We start from the raw sequence: 25,119 nt of genomic DNA, 5'->3' as shown, positions 1-25,119 counted from the left end.
ACTCAGGGACTGAAAGAGGTCACATGTGGCTGATGACCCGAAGTTTTGCTTAGGGACAGAGGTCATAAATGCACTTGGAAGCACGGAGGGAGGGACCTACTTGCCTTTTCCTAAGAAGGAAGAAGGAGAGGGAAAAAACATTTGCTTTCCTCCTTTGGTCAGCTCTTTTTTATGACGGCAGTGAGGATGCCTGCGGCTTCAGTTTACATGAATCTCCTTTTTCATATGGTCTGGAAGTTTTAAGGGACCAAGAAAAGCTGAACTGGTCGGACTAGCTTCCCGAATCCATCTGTGACACCCCATCTCCCCACCCTGCCCCCTTCCTGCTAGCCCCTTCTCTGCCATTCCCCAAGGCTTTGTTCTGAATCCTTTCCATTCAGATAAAGAATTCACTTCTTTTCTCTCTGTATCACATGACCCTCCACTACCCACTCACTTGCTCCAACAATAACCACCGTCAGCTGCGAACAAATGGTTTGTGGAGGGTGAGAGGGAGCCGCAGGCTCTCCAAAGGCAGGGCAGACAGGCCGCAGAGGGAGTCCATGAGCCATCCCTTTGCTCCAAGTCAGACTTGCTGCAGACATTACTATTGTTTGTGACCAGATCAGTACAGTCATTCTGAATTTGCTTTATCCTTTCTTTCCTGTGTGCCTGAGAAGATGGTGATCTAGTCTGCCTTTGGCACGTGACTTTCAAGAGGAGAGGCAGAATTATACCCTGAAGCCACAGCCCAAGCCTGATGCTCCAACATCCAGGGAGTGGGGCATTTGGGAGGTTGTGGATTCTACTGGATTAGCTGACTGGGAGCAATCCATATAGCAACCCTCACCCTCCTCACCCACCTGCAAATGCTAGTCACTTCAACATGTTCTCAGATGCAAAATGCCAAAGGATTTCCCCCGTATTAAAAGTGCTCCAAGGCTCTGAAAAGAAGCGAAGGGGAATGATGTGTTTAAGATAGACGAGTCTTACCAGGAGTCTAAACATGGTAAGGACTTGCTGCATTTTAATTAGATAACTTGAGCCTAAGCCTTTGGAGCACTGGAGCCCAAAGTTGCTTAGATATATGGCGGGGTGGGGGGACCTTCTTGCTGCTCTCCCTCCCTTCCTCCCATCTCTACTTAGCTGAATTGTCATGAGCTCCAGAGTTTCTAGTTATAACTCCACCCCTTAACCTTGCAAAGTGGAGTCCTTATAGATTATTCCCTCTTAGCTAAGCAAGGAACTCACCTACAAAGGCTGTGCCATAGGTTTATTTGGGAGAGAATGAAGGGAAGCAATTGCCCTCTCCTCCTCTCCTCCTCCCAGTGGCTCCTGTCTCAGTCAGGCAGCTAGAAAAGCCTGTCTTTGGTCTCAGGCCAAAAGTTGACACTCCATTTCCCCGTGTTGTGCCTGGGAGAAAATAGCAAGTTTGTGTGCTGGCTTTGGCTATAGACCCCTGGGGGTGGGGGGTGGGGAACTCTTTCCCTTTTCCAGCAAGTAACTACAAGAAGTTGTATTTACAGGCTTGGGGGGAGGCTGCCAGCAACAAGGCAGGGTGGTGTTGGGCACCCAGGCAAGCCCACTCTTAGGAAGCATCTGTCTCCTTGGCAGCAGGAATACCCATCTGCACTCCATTCCATCTCTCCCAAAGTTTGGTCAGTCTTGTGCATAAGGAGAGGTACCTCCCCTAGTCTCAAGGGGATCACCTCAATTCCAGCTTCCTCCTGAGCTAACAAGCTCTTGTGCCCTTGGGCCAGGTCTAGGGCCCGTGGGGATCCCATTCCTGGCCCTGCTCAGGAATTGGGCTTTCAAGCTTTTCATCCCATTCCTAGACACCTAATGCCATGGAATCTACTGATATTCTTCTCGAGTCCCTGGAATAATGCTATAGCCCTCCATAATGATGATAATAATAATGGTAGCATTTCTGTAGTGTTTAAATTTTTGCAAAGCACTTTTACATGTGCTCTCTTATGTGATCCTTGTAATAATGCCGTGAAATAGTGACTGTTATTATCCCCATTTTACAGATGAGAAACTGAGGCCAAAACACATTAAATAACTTGAGCAGAATCACACAGTTAGTAAATGTCTGAGGCGGGATTTGAACTTGGTTCTTCCTGATTTCAAGTCCAGAGCATTTAGACATGGACAGAGCACTTGGAAACTACACCATCTAGCTGTCTCTATCATCACTGAGTGTCTGGACAGGTGGAATCTTCCAATAATCACCGATTAAACTATTGTCCATGATTTCCCAGACCTAATAGCTAGGATTTATATATCACTTGAAGATTTTCAAAGTGCATTACAAATATTTTCTCATTTTATCCTCACAACAACTCTGGGAGGTAGGTTCTATTATTTTACAAATGAAGAAACTGAGATAGATGACTTGCCCAGAGTCACACAGCTAATAAGTGTCTTCCTGTCAGTTTTTCCTTTTTCCAGATCCAGAACTCTATCCACTATACCTCCTAGCTGCCAAGACATAAAAACATTAAGAATAATATTTTTGTAGATGTTGCCATACCAAATAGTCATAATCTTTAGGCTAATATGGAATTAAAAGCTTAAAAAAATAGAGCCCTAGCAGAAGTAATTAACATTATGTGGAAACAGGAAAGGGTACATAGTATCATCCTCAGCATGATGTGTACCCCAGATTTGTACCAAGAATACTTTCAGGGAGCCTATAGAAGGTGAGCCTACATCCTAATGCTTTATTTAACCAGAACAAGAAATGATTTTATACACCTATGCAATAAGCCACAGAATATTAAATATAAGATAATAATAGCAGGATAGTAACTTGTCCAAGAATCTTTTTTATCAGAGTTCTATTGAACAGGATGAGAATGATGGCCAATAATAATAATAACGGGGATGAATAACAACAGGATTGTTTTTAGCTAATGTCCATTGAAGAAGATGAAAAGAACGAGATGATAATGATGATACCATATTTACATAGGACGTCAAAATTTGCAAAGAACTTTACATGTATCCTTTCCTTTGATCTCACTGATTCCCAGACTTTCTGTACCAACACCTACTACTGCCTGGTCTCTCCATCACATGCACCAGGAAAGTTGGTCTTTTATCCTAGTCTTACACAGGGTCTCTTTCACCTGGAATCTACTGACCCAGACTTACTCTTCCCTGCCTGGAGGCTGTACCTACTCTGCTCCAGTCACCATGACCACACAAAGCCCCCAGGTGCTTTAACAATAAAGTTCTTGCCTCAGCACTGGTTCCTTCTTTCTCCTTCACTCATCCTAGCACAGTAGGGTTGTAATCCCCACCCTTTCCAAGATTTCGTCCAGTTAGCTTCATTGTAGAGGCTATATATCTACCTTGTACCATCAGAACACTATAGCTCTTCTTCACTCCCCCCAAATGTTCAGAGACTGCATTGGGAAACTGAGGTCCACTGACATTTGCATCCTCTGTCCTGCTTCATACGAGCCCATGAACAAAGAGATACTCTATCAGTTCCCCATAACTAACATACATCTGGACATAATAATAATGGCTAACATTAGCTTACTATGTGTCAGGCACTATGCTAAGCGCTTTACAATTAATTAGCTCATTTGTCATCACAATAACCCTGGGAGGTAGGTACTGTTATTTACCCCCATTTTACAAATGAGGAAACTGAGGCAAACAGAGGTTAAATGACCCTCCCAGGGTCACACAGCTGGTAAGTGTCTGAGGGCGTATTTGAACTTAGTCTTCCTGACTCCAGACCAGGCCCCTTGCTTCCAGGACCTCATCCAGAGTAAGGCTGCAGGCACCGGAGCGATTCCCGTGTAGGGAATCTTCTGACTATCTTGAGATGATACAAAAACAAAACCTAGTGCTAAATGTGAATTGTCAGGCCCCTGAAGGCCTAGGTACCCCAAGGTACTTCCTGACCCAGATGCCTTACCCTTCTCTACTGATTTTTGAGAAAGGACAATCTAAAGCCCCCATCCATGCTCAGAGCACCCCTTCAAGGGAAGAGCTGCAGTCAAATGGCATGTCCTCAGCTGTGGCTAACAAACTCCAGCTTCCCCTTCTCATAAGCCCAGTTTTTGGTGCAGTCAAATCTAAGTGAAAATCCCCTTCTTCTATAGGCAGCTAGGTGGCTCAGTGGATAGAGCACTGGGCCCTGGATTCAGGAGGACCTGAGTTCAAATCCGGCCTCAGACACATAACACCTACTAGCTGTGTGACCCTGGGCAAGTCACTTAACCCCATTGCCCAGCCAAAAACAAACAAACAAAAAAATCCCTTTCTTCTGATACCACTCCTATCTCACATTCCCATCTACTTCAGCTCTACTCTTCTGCAATTCCTATCCTACTCCTCCCTGGGTCTCCATTGTGTCTTCTGGAATCACTTTCCCCCTTATCTTAGATTTCTTCCTCTTAACTCCACCTTCTGGAAGTCATGGAAACCTAGCCTCCCCCAGAAGACAGTGAATCCCTGTCCACCCTCCCCAGCAATGTCAGACACAGGAATCCAAGAGGATAAGAGGCATATTCTTTGTTCCTAATTGCCATTTTCAAGCCTTCCTTCTGCTGTCATCACCCAGCAACATCTCCTCCTTTTAACTTAACCCAAGATCCTTATGCCTTAACTGGTAATGTGACTACTTTCCTTGACCACTATTTCAGGAAAAGCTCAGTCATGCTTAGATTTACTTCCTATATAGCCTAGCCAACCAGCTTGTCACTAGGTGAATACAATTTTCTTTCCTTCTCCCACTCCTTCTTCTTCACAGTTTGGGAACCATGAATCAGAATCAAATCATCTCTATCATTGTTCCTGGATAGGATATGTCAACTTCTTCTCTCTGGTCACTTTTGCCATCCCCTTCACTTTCAGCATGAAAGTACCTATCCTAGGCCCCTGCTTCCCTTTGTGTAGTTTCTTCCTTTAGCATGTAGGCTCCTTGAGGGTGGGTCTTTACTTTAGTATTTGTGTCCCCAGCGGTGAGCATAGTGTTTGGCACATACTGAGCCCTTAATATATGTTTCTTCATTCATTTATATCTTAGATCTCTAGTATTATCCCTCATAGAAGTTCACCCTCTGTGTCCCAGAAATTATTCTCTCTGATCACAATATCTGATTTTTCTTTTCATTCTTTGTCCCACATCTCCTAAATCCATTCTTCATACTCACCACAACCTCCAATCACTCCATGTCTTCCTATTCTCCCAATCCATCATCACCCCTAATTTGGCCTCATTTTCTTCCTTCTGTGGTCTTGACTTTATAACTATTTTGACTTTTAACCAGTTAACCTCTAAGCTGTCCTCTGCCTCTGAATCCCTTTCCCTCCTTTGTCCTATGATTGCTTATACCTTGCCAAATACCAACCATGGTTTACCTCCACCATCCACCTTCTTGTGCATTCCATTTTGGCCAAAACGCCCTACTTACTGGTCCTTGAAGAAATTACCTGTCTGAAGTACAGTTTCCTGTTCATCAAAATGAGAGGAATTTCAACTGTATAGAAATGAAATGGATTCCCCAGAGTGAGTTCCCCATTTCTATAAATCTTCAAATAAAGATTGAAAGATATGAAGAGAATTCTTGTTTGGGTATAGATCAAACTAGATAACTTTCGTGGTCATCTTCCAACACTGGGGTTCTTATTGGATGAGCTCTCAGGTTCCTTCAACTTTAGGGTTTAGGGAAATAACTGCCCATTATGCAGTGAGATTTCCAAATCATGAGCATTAGGGTGAGAACATTCTACTCTGTCCCATAGCTCTTCCTGTGATCACTTTGCCTACAGAAAGCCTCAAGGAGACAAGTCCAAACAGTTCTATAAGGGCAAATCTCACAGAGAGATGGGCCAAAATTAGTTGGCCACCTTTAGTTTAATTCTACAAGCATTTATTAAGCAACAACTGAATTCCAGGCACCATACGAGGCAATGGAGATACAAAGCAAAAGTCTCTGTCCTCAAAAAGCTTATACTCTACTGAAAGGAAGAAAAAGCCAAATGCACCAATAAGCAAATACAGGACAGACACAAAGCACAAAGTATTGTGGCAGGGGACAGCCACTAAGGGCTGGAGAATAGGAAAAGGTCTCTTGTTGGAAATGGTGCTTGAGCTGAGCCTTGGAGGGAGTTAGGGGTTACAGGAAGTGGAAGCAGAAGATGGAGGGCATTTCAGGCATTTGCCTAGACAAAGATATAAAGGCAGGAAATGGGATGTCATGTACAGAGAACAACAAATAAATAAATCATTTTGTTAGGAACGGAGAGCAAATTAGGGGAAGTTATATATAATCAGCCTAGAAAGACAGGTTGGAACCAGATTATGAGGGACTTTTAAGTGCCCAACAGAGGCGTTTCTATCTTAGAAGCAGCAAGAAACACATTCAGTTGATAATTATGCAGTACACATGTCTATATTACTTGTCTCCCACATTAGAATGCAAACTCCTTGCAAATAGAGCTTATTTCATTCTCGTTATCTGTATCCCTAGCACCTAGCACTGTTCCTGGTCCAGAGTAACTATTTAATAAATTCTGCTGATTGATTGGATTGGCCAGACCTGACAAGAACATTTTTTCTGAGGCTTTCTGAGTTAAGAAAAGGTCACACCATATTCAATGTGCATTTGTTCCCTGTAGTGATTGCATTAGTGCTGGGGACCCCTTTAACCTCCATCTGGGTCAAACTAGACACCAGCTATATTCAAAGATATTTTTCTCAGTGTAAACACCAGGGGTAGCACCAAGCCAAAAAAAAAAAAAAAGGAAAATGACCTTCTTGGGTCAGTCTCCATGATTGGATCTAGTCCCTATTAGCTCAGAGTCATGGGGGTTAGAGGAAGAGCTGTGCCATATATTACATTTTCATGTGTAAATGTCATCTTCTCAAGTAAACTGCAATCGCCTTAAGAGCAGGAATTATGTCTTATCGATTCTTGTATACTCCTTACCTCCGGAGTGCCAAGAGATCAGTGCTGAGAATTTAGTAAGTGTTAAGAATTTCTGGTTCACTTAGTGAATGGTAATAGAAGTTATGCATTTGTGGTACGGATGGTCTTCTGTGTACCATGACACAAGATATTCATGGGGCTCCCTAAAATTCATGCAGGGGATTCTGTGAGGCAGACTAGGTTAATCCACCTCACTCCGCCAGTAACACTTGGGCCACACTGTTGTTGAACACGAAGAACCCTGTTTTTCCTCTCTCCCGTCACGGACAAGACCCCACGCGCTTTCTGACCCCGACACTACCCCACCTCATCCTTCAGCCCCCAGCTCACTCCCTGCGTCTCTTTTTAGGAACAGAGCACAGCTGGCCAGTGGCTCCATTGCTCCCATGGATCCCTTGAACCTGTCCTGGTATGATGATGACCTGGACGGCCGGAATTGGTCCCAGTCCTTGAATGGGTCCGAGGCAAAGGCAGACAAGCCCCACTACAACTACTATGCCATGCTGCTCACCCTGCTCATCTTCGTCATCATCTTCGGTAATGTGCTGGTGTGCATGGCTGTGTCTCGAGAGAAGGCGCTCCAGACCACCACCAACTACCTAATCGTCAGCCTTGCCGTGGCTGACCTCCTTCTGGCCACGCTAGTCATGCCCTGGGTCGTCTACCTGGAGGTAGGTCTGCATCCTTCCCCACCCTTCCTCTTTTCTCATAGAGTAGTGGGGATCAAGACAACATGTAAACAAATATGTACAGAGCAAGCTATACAGGATAAATAGGAACTAATTAACAGCGGAATTAAGCACAGGAAGTAAGAGAGGTTGGGGAAAGCTTCCTGTCAAAGGTGGGATTTTAGTTGGAGCTTCCAGAAAGGCAGGTCAGTAATCTGAGCCTTGACTTGAGTGAGGCCCAGCGCTCTTTCCACTGTACCTGGGTTTCAGTCCCTGAACTTTATTGCTTTTCCTCTGACCTAATCAAGGCCAATTTCATTACACACAGCTCTGCCGAGAGACAGAGCCCTAGATCCCCAGAGACAAGGCAGAGGCCACTGCTGCAAAGGAGGGGCTGTCCTGCAGGGCTGCAATTGGCTAATGCAGAGCAGGGCAGCCCCATCATCCTGGGGTGGGGTGTAGGTAGTGGGTTATACAGGAACTGCAAAAGAGAAGAATTGATCACCAAGCATTGTCCCTCCCCCACCTCCACCTTCTGTCCATGATATCTCTTCTCTGGGATTCACAGACTTGGGTGAGGAGGCTGGGCAGTGAAGGGTGGGTCTGATAGATTCACCCATGCACACATTAATAGGTTCAGCTGCTGCCTGAGCTCTCAGCAGCTTTGGGAGCAAAGTGGCTGAAGGAGAGTGTACCTTCTGATGACTGGCCCAACCCCTGACGCAAACAGGGCCAACAGTAGGGGATCAGCATTCTAGAGAGTTTCTATGGTCCAGAATTCCACATCATTGAAATGGTGACCTGACCCTCACCCTTAGAATGGAAACCCAGTGGTCTCCAATTAGGAGTTCTCACACTCCTCAGAGCAGGCAGCTCAAGCCTCACCCTCCTTCCTGCCCTGGCTTTTAAAGCAGAAAGACGAATGAGATGGAGTCACCAACCTCAACCCCAGGCCACAGGAGGGATGCCTTAGGTTTTGCTGCCCATGTGCTCTTAATAATATTGCTATTATTCTGATGGCTTCAACCATAGAGCTGGCAGAGTCAGTCTCTAGGATTTTGGTGAATACATAAGCTATGTTTGTTCCAGGAATGCTGGTCTGAGCTCGCATTCCTCAGATGAGCTCTATGCAGACCTCTAGGCTTAGATCCAGCTAAGGATAGAGGGATGAACTTGGAGTCAGTAAAATCTGAGTTCACATCCTACCCTGGTCACTTACTAGAGATGTTACCCTGGGCAAATCACTTAACCTCTCTCAGCCTCAATTTCCCCATATGTAAAATGGAGACAAAAACAGCATCTGCCTCACAGGATTGTTGTGAGGATCAAATAAGATAAGTATATAAAGTCCTTTGCAAAACTTAAAGTGCTAGATAAGTGTTTAGCTATTGCTATCATCATCATCATCATCATCATCACCACCATCACCATTATCACCATCATCACCATCATTCTCATAGCCCCACTCACTAGGCATCACTACAGTAACAACCTGTGTCCCAGAACGCTAAGTCTGAGGGAATTTAAATGGCCTCAACCTGCTCATCATTCTGTTTATCATTAAAAGACTTACAAAGCTTTTCCCTGATATCAACACTTTAAGGTAGGTAGTAAAGAATTACGCTCTCCATTTTGCAGATGAAGAAACTGAAAGGTTGATGGACTTACTTATGGTCACACAGGGGCTATCACATCTAAGATATGAATCCAGGTCTTCTGACTCCAGATCTAGGTGTTTTTCCATGACGTAATAGTTGTCTCTCCTAGACTACGCTGCTTACAAGCCAGATCACACCTAACCTATTCCAGACAGATGGTGAAACCGCTTATTTCTTTAAGATGACTAAGGAAAAAGGATGTTACAATTTCCGTTAGTCACCTGTTTCAGTGTCCTATAGTCCTCAATCCTAAAAAGTTCTTGCTTAGAGCCGACCTAAATCCAATTTCTCCAATCGAAGTCAATGTCCACAACAAAACCCCTATTTAGAAGGAATCATTGTCCACAGGGAAGAAGAGCCGCCTCTCTTTGTTCCTTGGGAAATAGACATATTTAATGTCTCTCTCTTATGATGAATATGAGGGCAGCAGACGCAAAAAAATCCGAGACTAGCAAACAAACCCAGCCTGCCCTAAGGTTAGAAGGCTGCCCAGCAAAGGCTAGAAAGAAGGTTGTTTATAGCAAAAAGGTGAGAGCATTGCACCTGGTGGTAAGAAACATCCTATTAGCATAAATTATTCCCCACCACCTCAGACACAGCTGTAGAGTCCCCAGTAAATTGAGTTCCTCCCCTTAGAACTCTGAGGAAAGAGCAATAAGAAGTCACCAGAAGATAGGAATTTGTTGCTGTTAAGTTTTCAGTTCTGTCCAACTTTCCTTGACCCCATTTGGGGTTTTCTTGGCAAAGATACTGGAGTGATTTGCCATTTCCTTTTCCATCTCATTTTACAGATGAGAAAGCCAAGGCAAATAGGGTTAAGTGACTTGCCCAGGGTCACACAGCTACTAGGTGTCTGAAGCCAGAGTTGAGATGAGTCTTCCTGACTCTGGGTCCAGTGCTCTATCCACTGCATCACCTAGAGATCATCCTATCTGTGCTTGACTTGGTGTCTCAAGTCACAACCTCTCTGGGCCTCAGTTTCTTCAACTGACAAAGAGGGTAGGGCAGTACGTTAGATAAGCTTTGATGATCTTGTCCAACTCTAAATCTATGATTTTATGAGTCAGAAACCAAGTAGGAAAGCCTGGAGTAGTGGTCTTGGAATTCTTTTGATTGTCCTCTCATTGGTCAAAATATTGGTGGTTATGCTGGGGGAAGGGTGTCAAGCTCAGAAGAGGAAAGGTGAAGAGCTTGAGGTGGGGAGGAAGGGAGTAATGGGCTATAGGAGGTAGAGGAAAGGTGCAATTGTATTGGAGTCAGCCCCTTGATTGACTATCACCTATCTTCTAACCCCACAGATAGTTGATTACACACTTAGGGGCTCCTAGCCACCACTTTGGAGACTCCTGGTCTAGAAGGGAAGGTGTGCAGTGGTATGGGGAATGAAGGCAGGAAAGGCACCATGGAACTTCTGGGATGCTTCTGTAGCTCATCCAGACATCTTTACCCAGCCAAACACGTACTCAGAGTCCCCTGAGGCACAGGTGTCTGGTGCTCCCTGTTGCACTGTCTGAGACGCAGTAATCAAATGACCAAAGATCCCAGGGGCTCCCTGGACCTCCCTTAGCTTTGCCCTGTTCCCTGTCAAGCCATGGCCCAGACACAGAAGCTCTCAGGGGTCAGGGAAACAATATTTTCTTGCTCCCACTCAGGGCTTGTAAGAAAAAGCATCAGCCCATTCTTTATGGACCAGTCCCACCTCTAGGAGAAAAGTATGTAGCCTGGCTCTCTCTAAAACTACAAATCTTAGCACTCAGGGTAAAGGGTCAATGTAATGAAGTGTAGTGGATAGAGTGCTGGACTTGAAGTTAGTTAGCAAGGCCTGGGTTCAAATCCCACCTCTGCCACTTACTGGTCATATAACCCTGGGCTGTATGACCCTTAATCTCCCTTAGCCTTGGGTTCCTGGTTTTCTTCTTCTTCTTCTTCTTCTTCTCTTCTTCTTCTTCTTCTTCTTCTTCTTCTTCTTCTTCTTCTTCTTCTTCTTCTTCTTCTTCTTCTTCTTCTTCTTTTTCTTCTTCTTCTTCTTCTTCTTCTCCTTCTCCTTCTCCTTCTCCTTCTCCTTCTCCTTCTCCTTCTCCTTCTTCTTCTTCTTCTTCTTCTTCTTCTTCTTCTTCTTCTTCTTCTTCTTCTTCTTCTTCTTCTTCTTCTTCTCTTCTTCTTCTTCTTCTGTTTGGACTTAGTGACCTCTAAAGTCCCATGATCCTAAAAAGGGAACTGGGACAGACCATCTACAAGGGAGTTAAGGTATGGAATTGGCAGGGCTGGAGGGGAGGGAGAAACAGAGATACAGCAGACAATGTGATGGTGGGTGTGGTCCAAGGGATAGACCAGTCCATTCCCTGACCTTTCTCAGCTCTGCCAGACCACAAGCTTCACTCTTTCCCAAAACCCACCTTTGCCCCCAACTTCCATGGAATTGTCAGCTATTTGAGGCTCCTGAGGCATGAGGCATGAGGATGGTCTGCTGATCACAGTGGAAAAAGGTCGCACCCACCCCAGGAAGTACTTAGTCACTAATATCGGTGCGTAAGACAGTCTTGCCTGACCTACCCTAGTCACAGCTCACTCCCTATTCACATAGGAAGACATTTTAGATTTAGAGCAGGGCTGAACTTCAGCGGTCATCTAGACTGTCTGTTTAAATCTAAGCTCCCAGATGTTTAAATCCCTCAGATCATAAATTCTTGCTCATAAGAAATTGAATAAAGCAAGAGCATTAACCATCTACGTCAGTGTAGTGTCATGGAAAGAGCACTGGATTCGAGCATTGAACTGAGTTCTTGACCTAGCTCTTTCAATAACTTGGCAACTTGGGCAAATTAGTTCACCTCTCTGGGCCTCAGTTTCCTCATCTGTAAAATTAGGAAGGATTGCTAAGATTCCTTCCAGATATAAAATTTTATGAGTCCACGATTTGACCTTTCTTCTCTAACCTACCCAATGGGACATTCTTTCAGTCCAGAAAGGCTTAAGACCCAGGAAAGGCCAAAAAAAGGGAGGGCATCATGTATGAATGAATGAATGGAAAATCTTTATTAAGCACTTACTAACTCTGGGTGTACCTTCAAGCTTCAGTCCTGGGCAGCTAAGTGGCATAGTGGAAACAGTACTGGACCTGGGATCAGGAAGTCAAGTTCAAATCCTGCCTCAGACATTTAGAATGTGACCCTGGGGAAGTCACTGAACCTCTTTCAGCCTCATTTTCCTCATCTGTAAAAGGGGGATAATAATAGTAGCATATTTCTCCCAGATAAAACTATACAAAGTACTATATAAAAGCTATTATTATTTCTGTTCTCTCTAAAGTCTTTTGGTGGTCTCATAAGCCATAAGTTTAATTGTCATCTCTAGGCATATGGCTCTGAGGTCTATTCATTACCCCTATTCTGTCTCTCTCCCTCTCCCTCCCACATCTCTGTCTCTGTCTCTCTGTCTCTCTTTCTCTGTCTTTCTCTCTCTTTCCCCCCTCTCTTCTCTGTCTCTCTCTGTCTCTCTGCCTGTCTCTTCCTCTCTTTCTCTCTCTCTGTCTCTCCCTCCCCCACCCCATCTCTTATTCTCTGTCTGTCTGTCTCTTCTTCTCTCTGTCTCTCTTTCTCTGTGTCTTTCTCTCCCCCCCCTCTCTGTCTCTTCTTTCTGTCTCTGGCTCTCTGGCTCTCTGGCTCTCTGGCTCTCTGGCTCTCTTTCTCTCTCTCTCTCTCTCTCTCTCTCTCTCTCTCTCTCTCTCTCTCTCTCTCTCTCTCTCTCTCCCTTACCCCATCTCTTCTTCTCTCTCTGTCTGTCTCTTCCTCTCTATGTCTCTCTGTCTCTTTTTCTGTCTGTCTCTTTCACTTTCCCTCTCCTCCCCACCCCGTGTCTCACTGTCACTGTCTCTGTTTGTCTCCCTCCCTCTCCAATCCTGTATCACCAACTACCTATTGGACATTTCAAACTGGTTGTCTAACAGGCATCTAAAGCTCAACATATCCAAAACAGAATTCATTATCTTTACCCTAAAGCCCTCCCTGCTATCAAATCTCCTCATTTCTGGTACCATCATTCTTCTAGTCATCCAGGTTCCTAACTTGAAGTCACCCTCAGTTCCACCCTCTCCCTCACCCAACATATCTGTTCAGTTACCAGATCTTGCCATTGCTACCTACACCACATCTCTCACATCTATCCCTTTTGCTCTACTTACAAAGTCATCACTTAGTTCAAGCTTGGCCTAGACTATTGTCATGACCTCCTAACTGGTCTCCCTGCCTCAAATCTTTCTTCTTGTTAATACCTTCTCTACTCAGTTGCCAAAGTGATTTTCCTCAAACACAGATCTGACCACCTCACTCTCCCACTCAACAAACTCCAGTAGTCCCCTATTACTTCTAGGATAAAATATAAAATCTTTTGTTTGGCTTGAAGAAACCTATCTTGCCAGCCTCCTTCTATATTGCTGCCCTTCCCACGCTCTGTGGTCCAGCCAAACTGGACTTTTCTCTGTTCTTCACACATAGAACTTCATCTCTTGTTTCTATGCCTTTTCATCACATTCTACACTTCACTGAATCCCTAAGTAGTTCAGCCTGAAGGGTTGGGGAAGAGGGAAATCAGATAAATCATAAGAGAAATCTCTAATTTGCCTACTTCAAGACAGCTTAAATATCATCTTTTCCCAGAAGCCTTTCATGATCCAGGCTAGGGCCCTCTCTCCTTCCCTAAGCACCTTATATTGATTTTACATATAAGTACTTGTTTCATTCAAAGAACGTAAGCTCCTTGAGAGCAAGGATTGCTTCATTTTTGTCATTACATCTGTAGTGTCTAGCCTGTGTCTGACACTTGGTATCTGCTTAATAAATGCTTGTTCACTAATTGATTGATTACTGTATTGATTACTAATAACTTGCCCCTCTTCACACAGATGACTATAAGGTGCCCCATCACTGTTGGCACAATGCCCAAATCCCTTTCCCTAGAGGAAGATTCTGAGACTGGGAAGCAGTTGTTAGCTAATGAGGGCTGAGCAAAGTGTCCTTTGCTGGTAAAAAAAATATTGTGCTTCCGTTCTGACGGTTCCCCCCCCCCCATCTTCCCACAGGCCTTATGATGGCCCATCTAGCTGTCATTCAGATATCATTAAAGAGCTTCCTCCCATCTTGTTAGCACATCTCTTTCCCAAACAGCTCCCAGTGAAGATCAGGAAGCCCAGAAGAAGAATCTTCAAGTCATCTTTCTATTTCAGAACCCAAACAATAATACCCTGGGGGAAGGTTTCCTGTCTTCCAAGGAGAGGCTCCTCTCCTTAGCATCTGGTGATAGCTGCTCCAATGCCAACTATCAGGCTTAAATGCTCAGTTTGGCTTCATGCCCCAGAGCCCAAGAAAGCAGTGACTGGAACAGGACAAGTTATAATTAGTCCCCACATTATGACATGTGTCAGAGTCAGCACTACTCAACTCCATTTCTCAGGGAGGGAGAGGGAAACATTTCTTTCTTGCCTGTTTTATTTTTTTTTTCTTCTATTGTTAAAAGCAAAAAAAAAAAAGATCAGCCCAGGTCTATGGGCTTCTTGGGAAAATTATACCCTAACCTTCACTCCACTTAACCCCTGTGGACCACACTCATTTCAAGTACAGAGTTGTGCTTTAATTGTAGCAGGGAGGGTGTGGGTCAGTGCTTAAAGCCTTTCATTCCTCTCTAGGCTCTGCTACTGACTGTATGGACTTCCTCTACTAGATCACAGAAGCCTTCTCACCTTGGAAGATCACTCCACCCTTGCAGCCTTTTCCTCTGATTGGTCAATTCCTCCCAGAATCTCCCTTTAAAGAAAATGCTTAGGCTACCCTCAGTTAGCTCAGCATTAGCTCAGGCCAATTTCTTCATTCTTCTCTGAACTCCATTACTGACTCTATGACTTTTCTTCACTATGTGCCTGCATAGTATCTTCCCCTCCCTCTCTTTTTCCCATTCAGTTCATGTGTTATCTTCCCCCATTAAAATGTAAGCTCTTTGAGGGAAAGACTTTTATTTTTCTTTTGCCTTTTTTTTTTGTATTTCCAGCTCAGCACAGTGCCCAGCATACAGTAAGGGCTTGATAAATGCTTATTGACCACTATGGAAGAATTTCCTAATGCTGAGAGTTCAGAAATAATAGAATATGATCAAGGCAAGGTTGTGACATCTTTTTTTATGGGACTTCTTTGCCACCAGAGAAAGATGAAAGAGAATTGACTCTGTCACTTACTGGATGTATGACCTTGGGCAAGTCACTTAATTTCTTTAAACCTCAGTTCTAGTGTCAACATGAATTTGTTAAGCCTTATTGATGTAATACAAGCAAAAAAAAGTCCTTGCCCTCAAGAAACTTACATTTTTTTAAGGAACTTATATTTTAATGGAGGAAAACCACACAAAAGGGAACTGAAAAGAGGAAGGGTAGGGAGGGAAGATCCTTGCATATGGGCATGGTCACAAAGCCTTGAAAATGAAAGATGGCTGGTTTGAGCCCTTCATCAAAATGGAGAGAACCTTCATTTTAGAACTCACCGATGAGAAATACTCACATATGGGAGAAGAAGGTCAGAAGGATGGAGGGAGAAGGCAGCTGAAACATGGTGACCAAGTCTGGAGAGTGAAGCACGGTTGGTCTGGGCTCTTCCTCAAAATGGAGGTTTTGGAAGGAATTGATCAATGGGAGAAGGTATAATGGAAAGAACTCTGCTCTTGGGGCACTAGTGACACCAGCTATGTGATACTGGGCAAGTCACTAATTAGGTGTGATGTAATTCAATTTCACAAGTATCTATTGTCCACCAAGTGCCAGGCACTATGCTGGACACTTAGGATACAAAGACAAAACAAAAATGAAAGACCTTTCATAGAAAGCAGAACTTGAACTGAGCCTTGAAGGGATCCAGGAAGGAGTCCAGTGAGGAAAATGCTGAACAAGGAGTAGAGGATCCGCCTTGAAATCCTGATCCTGCTGTGACCCTGTACAAATAACATTACTTCTCTGGGACTTAGTTTCCTCATCTGTAAAATGTGGGGATTAGACTCGATGATCTCTGAAGTCCTTTCCAGCTCTAAATCTATCTGTGACCTCTCAGAGTCCAAGTTCCTATATGTGCAAAATGAAGAAAACGCTACTGCACTAATCTAGAGCATGGGGAAAGCAAATAATTTATAAACCGTATAAGAGCTATAGAAATGTGAGCTGTTAACATTGTTATTGATGATGATGATGATGATGATGATGATGATGGTGTTGGTGATGATGGTGGTAATAATGGTGATGATGATGATGATGATTGTAGTAGGTACAATAAAAAGATGAATGGGGGGAATACCTGCCCTGCCTCCTTTACAATCCTGTTGTAAGGTTCAAATAATAATCATAGCTAGCATTTATATGGCACCTTCAGGCTTGCAAAGTGCTTTGCAAGTATTATCTTATTTGATCCTTGCAACAAGTCCATGGAGTGAATGCTAGTATTATTTCCATTTTATAGATTGGGAAACTGAGGCAGACAGAGGTTAAGTGACTTGCCCAGGGTCACACAGCTAGTAAGTGTTTGAGGCAGGACTTGAATCCAGGTCTTCCTGACTCCAGGCCTACCACTCCATATACCATATCACTTGTCTGCCTTATGAGCCAACATCCAAAGTTCCCAATTATCCTGTATGTGCTAGGCCTACTCTGACCTATGTGGCTGAGGGTCCTGAATACCCTTGCTTTAACCTTTCTTCTTACTTCATTAAAATTGAAAGTGTTAATTATACTCTTCTAGGCTTTCTCTAAACTGCTTCCCAGATATTGCCTCATAGGTTCTCACAATATAGGGAAGGGGAAGCCTCTAAGGCCCTTACAGCTCTAAGCCTATGCTCCTAAAGTCATTTCATTAACAAATGACTTGCCTGGCATCATATGTAGTGAACAGAAGATCTAGCCCCACCTAGCTCTGATTCTGAGTTCAGTGTGTGAGACTCTGCTATGGCAACTTGCCAGCTGGCCTGTCTTCCCAGAGACCTTGTGAGCCTCTAGGGTCTACAATGTTCCCCTGCCATAGTCTGGACAGGATGTAGGGGATGGGTGGATCAAAACCATTACTGGGGTATTGCTTCAGACCCACCAACTTAGCATGAAAAGCTGTGGTTTAGAGAGATCCTGGAGCCTGTTGCTAAGGAAAACATGTGTCTACCTCCTAAAAAGTTAATTAGTCACCATATATTTATAGAATTACATGAGGGGTGCCATATATATCTGTGCTCAGTGTAAATATATGGCCATTGATTGCCAGACACAATAGCTTGTAAGACTGAGAGATCAGGAGAATGACATAGAACAGCATACGTGATTTTGGCAAAGAATTTGACAGTCTTTCATACTGGGTGTGTGAAAGAGATGGTGAGATAAGGGCTAGACTGGAGTAAAGTTAGATTCAGAACTGGTTGAATGACTACACTCAAAGGATAATTGACATAAAAGGGAGTTTTCATTGAAGTGTTTCACAGATCTGTGCTTGGCCCTCTGCTGTTTGATATTTTTATTAATGACCTTGGATAAAGGCAGGGGTGGGGAACCTTTGGTCTCAAGGCCACATGTGGCCCTGTAGGTCCTCAAGTGTGACCCTTTGATTCAATCCAAACTTCACAGAACAAATCTCCTTAATAAAAGGATTTGTTCTGTAAAACTTGGACTCAGTCAAAAGGCCACACCCAAGGACCTAGAAGGCCACATGTGGCCTGGAGACCAAAGGTTCCCCACCCCTGGATAAAGATATCGTTAGCATGTACCTCCTTAAGAGGAGGGACCGAGACCCTCCTTTTATTTATGTTTTTATATTTTCAGTGCCTGACACATGTCATTGTTGCTATTCAGTCATGTCCAACTCTTTGTGACCCCATTTTGGGGCTTTCTTGGTGAAGATACTGGAGTGGTTTGTCATTTCCTTTTCCAGCTCATTTTACAGATGAGGAAACTGAGGCAAAGAGGGTTAAATGACTTGCCTAGGGCCACACCATTAGTATCTGAGACTGGATTTGAACTCAGGTTTTCCTGACTCCTTCCTGACTCCTACCTGCCCACAAAGTACTTAATAAATGCTTATTTGATTGAAGTTGAGCCCAGAAAATCTGCAGAGGACATGAAGTTGGGAGAGACAGTTAACAATGGATAACAGAGTCCAGATCCAAAAAAAGATAGAGGCTAACACAATGGAAAAAGATTTAAGGGTCTGAGTGGACAGTAAACTCAATATGCATCAATAGTATGATGTGGCAACCAAAAAATTTAATTTCATCTCAGTCTACTTTAACAGGAGTTTAAGGTACTCTAGAACAAGGGAGATGATAGCCCTGCTATATTCTGCTCGAGTTAGAACACAACTCTAATATTATACTGAGTTCTGGGAGTCGTATCAGAAGAAACCAAAGCTTTGTTCTCTTCCCAGGTGGTGGGAGAGTGGAAATTCAGTCGGATTCACTGTGATGTCTTTGTCACCCTGGATGTCATGATGTGTACTGCAAGCATCCTCAACCTCTGTGCCATCAGCATCGACAGGTGAGAGCCCAAATCAGGGGCAGGAGGGAAAGGTGCAGAGGAGTCACTCCCCTGCATGCTGCTGTTTCCTTACCCAGTGGAGTTCATTTTATCCTCGACTTCACTGAGAAAAGGAAGTTTGGGGCCCCATTTTCCAGCCTTGCAGTTTGGTCCCTGAACAAGTAGAGGAGGAGAATGATGGAGCTTCTGGGAGCACTTAGAACAACAACCCAATCTCATGACTAGTAGGAAGGGAGCATCGACTGAGGATCCTTGCTGGGACTACATGCAGTAGGAAGCTGGGGAACTGAGACCAGAGCTTATTTCAATCAATCTATAACTAATAAATATGAATCGATTAAATGATAAGTATTAATTTTGGTGTCTACCGTCACAACATCTCTTGTATGTGACCCCTCTTCTCCACTCAAATAGCCAATGCCCTGGTGCACACCCTTCTCATCCCCCTTCTGGACTATTGACAATGGGGCCGTCTCCAGTTGTCCTGATCTACATCTTGCCACTGGACCCAGCTCTGGAGGAGAAAGTAGGGCTGATGATTTTGCACAGCCCTCCTTCACTTAAATCCAACTCACTTGCAAGTCATGGCATCATCTTCCTGATGTCATGGCCCTCTTTGAGAATGAAGGACAAACAACAACTATTGATGAGGAATAGCTTTCTGCTTCGTCTCCCTTCAAGCCTCTCCCCACTCTAGTCTATCTTCACTCAGTTGTTGAACTAACATTCCTAAAATGTGGGGCTAACTGTGTCACACCCTCCTTAATTCAATTAATTCCAGTGGCTCCGTATTACCTCCAGGATCAAATATAAAACCTTCTGATTGGCATTTAAGGCTCTGCATAACCTGGTGCCTTTCTACCTTTCCAGGCTTCTCAGACCTTATTGCCTCCCATGTACTCCAGGATGTTGATGATCTGGCTACAAAGGCCTTCCTGCCATTTCTCTCTCATGATATATCATCTTCTAACTTGGAGCCTTATTACTGGCTGTTCTCCATGCCTGGAATGTTCTGTCCCCTCCCCTCAGCCTCCTGGCTTCCATTGCTTTCTTCAAGAACAAATTCAAATTCTGTTTCCTACAAGAAGCTTTCTTGGTAGCTCCCTCTCCTAGTGCCTTCCCTCTGAAATGTCTTCCATTTATACTCTATCTTCTATGTATGTACTTCCATCCATCAATCAATAAACATTTATTAAGTATGTACTATGTGCCAGGCACTGTGCTAAGATATGTGGATATAAAAAGAGGCAAAAAATTGTCCCTGCCCTCATTAGGAGAGACTACATGCAAACAAATATATATACATACATATATACATAAAGTAAACTATATATGGGACAAGCAGCAAGTAATTAATGAGGGAAGGCACTGGAATTAAGAGGGGTACTCATCTATATGTCATCTCTCACATTAAAGTGTGAGCTTCTTGAGGGTAGGAACCATGTTTTTGCCTTTCTTTGTATTCTCAGACAGTACCAGCTGTATAGTAAGTGTGTAATAAATGTTGACTGAATTGAGCACTCTGTTAGATGGTCTCTGCAGAAGATTCAAACAAATGATTCAACTCAGTTAAGTAAGAATTTATTGAGTGCCTAATATATGACAGGCATTTGTTAAGGGGTGAGGATATAGACAAAATTAAAATAAAACAATTCTGCCCTCAAGGAGCTTACATTATGTTGGGGGAAGGGGGAGTCCATCATGGATCATGAGAACATAGACCACAGGCTGGAGTCATCTTGTGAAAAAGGAAAGGCATGAGCTAGGTCCTGAAAGATGGGTGAGTACTCCAGGAAGCTAGGAAGTATTAGATAGTCTCCTCCTTTTCCCCTTCTCCCTTTTCACTCCTTCAACATCTCTCTCACCCTGACCTTGACCACTTTAGGTACACAGCAGTAGCAATGCCAATGCTCTACAATACCCGCTACAGCTCCAAACGCCGCGTTACCGTCATGATCACTGTTGTCTGGGTCCTGTCCTTTGCCATCTCCTGCCCACTGCTCTTCGGACTCAACAACACAGGTAAAGCCAGCCGTATCTACCTGGCGCACCTAGAGGCCCAGATGCTGCACCAGTTGGGATGGAGATGTCTTCCAGATGCTGAGCAGGGGGATACCTGTGCTTTGAGGGGAGTTTCAGGATATGTACAGTCCTGGCTATATTGACCACGGGCAGTCACTTAACTTCTTGGCTCCCCAAGCAACTAAGATTCTAAGTCACAGGGTAGTTATTGGTCTGCATCAGTGGAGGGAGTTTCTAATCCTGACTTACTCATGCTAATGGAATCCCAAGTCCAGACTCCCTCCCTGCCCCCAGCCCCAAATGAATGCTGTGTACATGGTCTGCCTAACATGCCATCAGGTGGGTTTTTATCTCAGGAGCTTTTTATAATGGGGCTGTGGCCTTGGTCTAGAGAAAATCTGGTGGAGCTAGAAGGCACTCATCTAAATAATGACTGAGACCTGTTGCACACCAGAGACCTATGGCACTTGTTGTGTGGAACACAATGGAAATGTAAGATATATTCCATGCCCTGGAGGGCCTTAATTATGGATACAAGGTTATTTAAGGAGGGTGACAAGAACAGTGAAGGAACCAGAGATTGTGCTTTGGAGAATTGGTTGAAGGAATTAGGGATATTTGGCCTGGAGAAAGATTAGGGAGGGGCATGATATCGGTCCTTGACTGCCTGAAGGACTGTTAGGTCAAAGATTACATTTGTTCTGTCTGCTTAGCCTCAGAGAGCAGAATAAAGGGGTAATGGGTGAAGCTGCAGAGGGAAAGATCTCAATTTCCATGTAAGGAACAATTTTCTAACATTTATAGTTATCCCACAGAAGAATTGTCCGTCCTGGAAGGCAGTAGGTTTCCCCTCAGTAGAGGGCTTCAAGCAGAGGCTGGGTGACTGCTTACTGGGATGCCGTACAGAGAATTTGTATTCAGGTCTACATTTGGGGTTGGGCCAAATGGCCAAAGATCTGTCCCAGATCTTTGATTCTGAGTCACAAGAGACAACTAGTGAGCAAGGCAGGGCATGACCAAGTTAATTAAGTAAGGAAGGACTTAGCATTCAATCAATCTATCAATCAGCAAACAGTTATTACTATATTATATGCCAGGCATTGGGAATATAAATTCAAGGGTAAGCAATTCCTGCTTGCAATGAGCTGATGTTCAGTACTATCTATGAGCGCTCAAGGAGTTCGGAGACTAGAAGGTTACACGAGGGCTTGAGATCATCAGGAAAGGTTTCATGGAGGAGGTGAGGCTTGAGTATGGGAGAAATTTGGCTAGGAAGAAGGGACAGAGAAATAATTTCAAATGATGGAATGACCATAAACTGCTGGGGAGCTGTGGGAAGTCAACCATGGCAGCAGAAGATTTATATTGGGGAGCAGTGGGAGAGAAGGTCGAGTGGGGTGGACTATGGAGAGGCCCTGAATGCCAGGCTGAGGAAACTGAGCCCAGCTGACCATTCTGTCTGCTGTTGTTTCCCCAGATCAGAAAGACTGCATCATTGCCAATCCTGCCTTCGTTGTCTACTCCTCCATTGTCTCCTTCTACGTGCCCTTCATCGTTACCTTGCTCGTCTACGTTCAGATCTACATCGTCCTTCGAAAGCGCCGGAAACGTGTCAACACCAAGCGCAGCAGCCGGGGGCTGGAGTCCGACGCACAGGCCCCACTCAAGGTTTTCTGTCCATCAGCATTTCCTTGCTCCATCCCTCTCCGCCAGGCCTTAGTGCTGGCTCACCCACCTAAGCTCCCCTCCTTCCAGCCCTAGGCCCATTTTCTGTCCTGGCCATGTAAAATGCTATAGACAGTCTTGGCCACTCAGGGGCCCAAACCATATTTTCCAGGCAAGAATGGCCAAGCCTGACCTGGAGGGTTCTGGGGCAGCTTGCCTAGGAGTGAATCCAATATGCAGGAATTTGGTGTTAAATAGGACATCAGGAATAGTTATAGGACACATATAGAAGTGATTAAGGGAAAGGATAGATTTGTACTGAGGAATAATGTCTCAGTATGGTTATGGCTATGTTCAGAACTGATGTGCAAAACAATTAACTTCTCTGGGCCTCAGTTTCTCCATCTGTAAATGAGGGGTTAGACAACACGATCACTAAAGTCCCTCCTATCTCTAAATCTATGAACCTATGATTCCAGAGCCAGGTTATCAGAGACTTTTAATCCACCTGACTCTATCCCTGAAGAGTTTGTGTATGATTGTTTTGTTCTTAGGATGGTCCTCTTATTCCTCACCTAGGTCCTTTGCATCTTCTGAAGATTCTACTTGTCCCCTTTACTTCCACTGACCTCTTTGCTCTTTCCCCTGAACCTTCACCACCTTTCTGCCATTCAATCTCCTTGCCCCTTACCTATTTCTGCCCCAACCTTCCCTTCCTCTGATTCCTGCTTCCTGTAAACCTCTCCCCATCCAACCTATCTCCATTTTCTCTGATCTATCTTCCCCCCTACACACACACACACACACACACACACACACACACACACACACGACTTCCTCTAGGCTGCCCACTATCCCTTTTTCCTACTTATCTCAAAAGGCTGACCTCTCTGGCAACCTTCGTCCTTTTCCCTTCTGGCCTCCTTTCTGCATGTGTGTGTATATGTGTGTGTGTATATATACATATACATGTATACATATATATATACATACACATGTATGTGTATGTATATATGTATATTTTTAAATTTTAATTCAGCAAATGTTTATGGGTCACCTAATACATATAGAGCACTATTCTAAACCTTTTCCTCTTCCCTCCTTTTGATCTCTGTTTTCTGACCACTTTTCTCCCCCACCTCTTGTTTTCCTATCTCATCCCTCTACCTCCCCTCTCAACGTACCCTCTTACCTTCTACTTTCTCTGACCACCCCTCCTCTTGGATTCCCCATCCATTAGGCTTCCCTGACTCCATTTTGTAGCAGCTAGGTGGCAAAGTGGACAAAGTGCTCCCCTTGGTGTCAGGAAGTCTCTCGCTAGCTGTGTGACAATGGGCAAGTCATTTAATCTCTTTCAGGCTGTTTCCTCTTCTATAAAACAGAGATAGCATTAGCTCCTTCTTAATAGGGTTTCTATAAAGTCAAATGAAATAATATATGGAAAGCTCTCTGCAGACCTTTAGGCATTAGGTAAATGCTAGCTATTTTTATTTTGTCCTCACCTACCTGCTCCACCTCTGTCCCACTCCACAGATCTCATGACCTCTCCTGGCTTTCTCCCCACAGGACAAGTGTGCTCACCCTGATGATATGAAGCTCTGCACCATCATCATGAAATCCAATGGGAGTTTCCCAGTGAACAAGAGGAAAGTGGTAGGTATTATAGGATAGAGTGTCAGGCCTCATATTCCCCAATTCCCAGGACACCCAGCCACCCCAAGACATCTACCACACAAGGGAAATGAGAAATTCTCAAACATCACCTGGTCACACTAGGGTGAGCTTGAACTAGGAGACCTTTGTCCTCTGTCCACCATATTTCTGCCTCCTGATCCCCTACAAACAATACTTAGAGCATTCAGGGGGATGCTGCAGACAGAATTTCCTGAGATTTTAACTTCTTATGGGAGGTATTCTTATAGACAAGATAAAGCAATGTGGGCTAGACCAGAGTAATTAGATAGATTCAAAACTAATCTAATGGTCACATCCAAAGAGTAGCAGTCATTAATATTCCCTTGTTAACTTGAAAGGAAGTCTCCAGGAGAGTGCCCCAGAGATCTGTGCTTGGCCCCATGCTGTTTCCCATTTTTATCAACATTCAGATAAAAGCATAGTTGCCGTACTTACCAATGTATAGATGACACATGGGAGAGTTAACTAATACACTGGATGACTCATTACAGCCCTGGGCTGAATTGAATAAGATGTATTTTATTTTTTTTGGGGGGGGAGGTAATCAGGGTTAAGTGACTTGCCCAGTGGGGTCACACAGTTAGTAAGTGTCAAGTGTCTGAGGCTGGATTTAAACTCAGGACTCCTGACTCCGGGGCTGTTGCTCTATCTACTGCGCCACCTAGCTGCCCGAAGATGAAATTTAATGGGAATAAATATAAAGCCTTACATTTATGTTCAAGATATCAACTTCATTAAATACAAAATTGGGGACCATATCGGGCACCACTATGCATGACTTGTAGTATCTACCTCATAGGGATGTCAAGAGAATCCTGTGAGACAAAGCACTTAAAACACCTTGTGAGTCTTAGAGACTGCACTTCTCTAAATTTGCATTAACTCTAAGATTGCATTCACTTTCTTTTGCCTGTCTTGCTGACTCATTTGAGGATCAT

The 25,119-nt window shown here is 44.1% G+C and overlaps 1 protein-coding gene and 1 long non-coding RNA gene across 2 annotated transcripts in view; one reads left to right on the top strand and one right to left on the bottom strand.

Moving 5' to 3' along the window:
- DRD2 (dopamine receptor D2) overlaps positions 1 to 25,119 on the top strand; it is a 101,534-nt gene that overhangs the window by 65,090 nt on the left and 11,325 nt on the right. The window contains exons 2-6 of the mRNA XM_020989746.2: positions 7,285 to 7,606; positions 18,690 to 18,799; positions 20,685 to 20,821; positions 22,299 to 22,489; positions 24,053 to 24,139. Coding sequence (XP_020845405.1) covers positions 7,322 to 7,606; positions 18,690 to 18,799; positions 20,685 to 20,821; positions 22,299 to 22,489; positions 24,053 to 24,139 — 810 coding nt within the window. The 5' untranslated portion in view covers positions 7,285 to 7,321. The remainder of the gene's footprint in view (positions 1 to 7,284; positions 7,607 to 18,689; positions 18,800 to 20,684; positions 20,822 to 22,298; positions 22,490 to 24,052; positions 24,140 to 25,119) is intronic.
- LOC144458203 (uncharacterized) overlaps positions 1 to 25,119 on the bottom strand; it is a 98,661-nt gene that overhangs the window by 63,400 nt on the left and 10,142 nt on the right. The window lies entirely within an intron of this gene.

This window comes from Phascolarctos cinereus, unplaced genomic scaffold (genome assembly GCF_003287225.1).
Source record: "Phascolarctos cinereus isolate Bilbo 61053 unplaced genomic scaffold, phaCin_HiC Scaffold_726;HRSCAF=1367, whole genome shotgun sequence".
NCBI classification, from domain to species: domain Eukaryota; kingdom Metazoa; phylum Chordata; class Mammalia; order Diprotodontia; family Phascolarctidae; genus Phascolarctos; species Phascolarctos cinereus.
Note: the sequence above shows the minus strand (reverse complement) of the source record. Positions and strands in the feature narration are given on the sequence as shown.